This window comes from Seriola lalandi, unplaced genomic scaffold, assembly GCF_002814215.2.
Source record: "Seriola lalandi dorsalis isolate HSWRI2012SDOR001 ecotype SW California unplaced genomic scaffold, Sedor1 jcf7180002005632, whole genome shotgun sequence".
In the NCBI taxonomy this organism is placed as follows: domain Eukaryota; kingdom Metazoa; phylum Chordata; class Actinopteri; order Carangiformes; family Carangidae; genus Seriola; species Seriola lalandi.
Window position 1 is genome coordinate 1 of NW_019476286.1, and position 1,325 is coordinate 1,325.

At 46.4% G+C, this 1,325-nt stretch overlaps 1 protein-coding gene across 1 annotated transcript; it reads right to left on the reverse strand.

Moving 5' to 3' along the window:
• Positions 1-234: 234 nt before the first annotated feature.
• Positions 235-1,193, reverse strand: LOC111670207 (spartin-like; the record flags this gene model as incomplete). Its single annotated transcript, XM_023426839.2, has 1 exon — positions 235-1,193. A coding segment is annotated over exon 1 (804 nt), but the record flags the coding sequence as incomplete, so codon positions are not given.
• Between the last annotated feature and the right edge of the window lie 132 nt (positions 1,194-1,325).

The following is a 1,325-nucleotide window of genomic DNA, read 5'->3' on the forward strand; positions in this document are numbered from 1 at the left end:
GTTATGAAGTAGAAAAAAAAATCATCATTTATAAGCAGAAAATTTCTTTGTGACTACAACTCATATACAGACCAACATAATGACTCATAGTTATAAAACTGGACTAATAGTGATCAAGTGGTTCAAGTGGTGTTCACATCTACACACCTCCAGGATACATGCCCAGGGAAAAGGCTTTGCTCAAGTAGCAGATACGAATGATAGTAAATCTTTATTATAGCATACTGTACTTACATGTAGAAATGCTGAGGGTCTTCCTGCAGTTGAAACCTTGCTCTCACTATCAAATGCGATGATGCGAAGGTACCCTGGATTAGACAGGGAGCTGACCTGTCCATCTGGTGCCACGAAAAACATCTGCACCCCAGAGGGAATGTAAAGCAGCTCGTTTCCATCTCGTCTTGCTGCTGCTCCAGTCTGCTTTCCTGACTCAAGGCCACCTCCAGCAGTACCATAAGCCAGGCTACGGTGCCCGTCTGTCGGCACTGGTGTGTAAGCTGGAGGCTGGTCCCCTGGGTGAGCCATGGCTATAGTTTCTGGGGCCACTGCAGGGTGCATACGTCTGGGTGGTAGAGCAGGGGAAGCAGGTCTGACAGGGGCTGTATTTGGGGTTGGGGTAGTGTTCTGGTTGGTAGGGGGTATGGTGGGGTATAGATGGTGGAGAGAGCTGTGGGGAGGGTGACTGTTAGGTGCCAGGTCTGGATAAAGATTAGGAGGAAGATCCATCAACAGTCGGTCCCTCTGGCCTCCTGTTGTCAGCTGAGAGGTCTCCAGGTCAGAGAGGTGGGTGTTTACAGTACTCAGAGTGTCCCTCATTCTCTGTTGAAGCTGCCTGGCCGTGTCCCAGGCCACTCCCTGGTGCCTCTCCCCCCCAGTGGGAACTTCCACTCCTTGGGTAAGGTGCTGTCGGCCCTTTCTGTAATACTCCAGGGCCTCCTCTCTTTTCCCGGCCTCTTCAGCTGTTAGCCCACGACTCAGGGAGTGAAACGCCAACTCATACTGGTCCTTGATGAGCAGCAGCTCAGCAGGCTCTGCCATACTGAGAAAAAGATGGGATACAGTGACTAGAAAGAGAAGAATGGAGTCAGAGAATAAATGGAGATAGTTATCTCCAAAGATTTTTATAGTAATAACCAATCACATGAAGATAACTAACATTAGTCATTTATTTGTTGTTTTTATTTTCTAAAACACACAAATGTTAATTATTGAGTTATTGAGGGACTGTAGTTTCTGTTTTGAAAATTAACAGTTGGATGGGAAACAGTTGGGATTATAAGATTAAAAACATAAAAGTATTAGTACAGGATGATGGTGACTAGTAC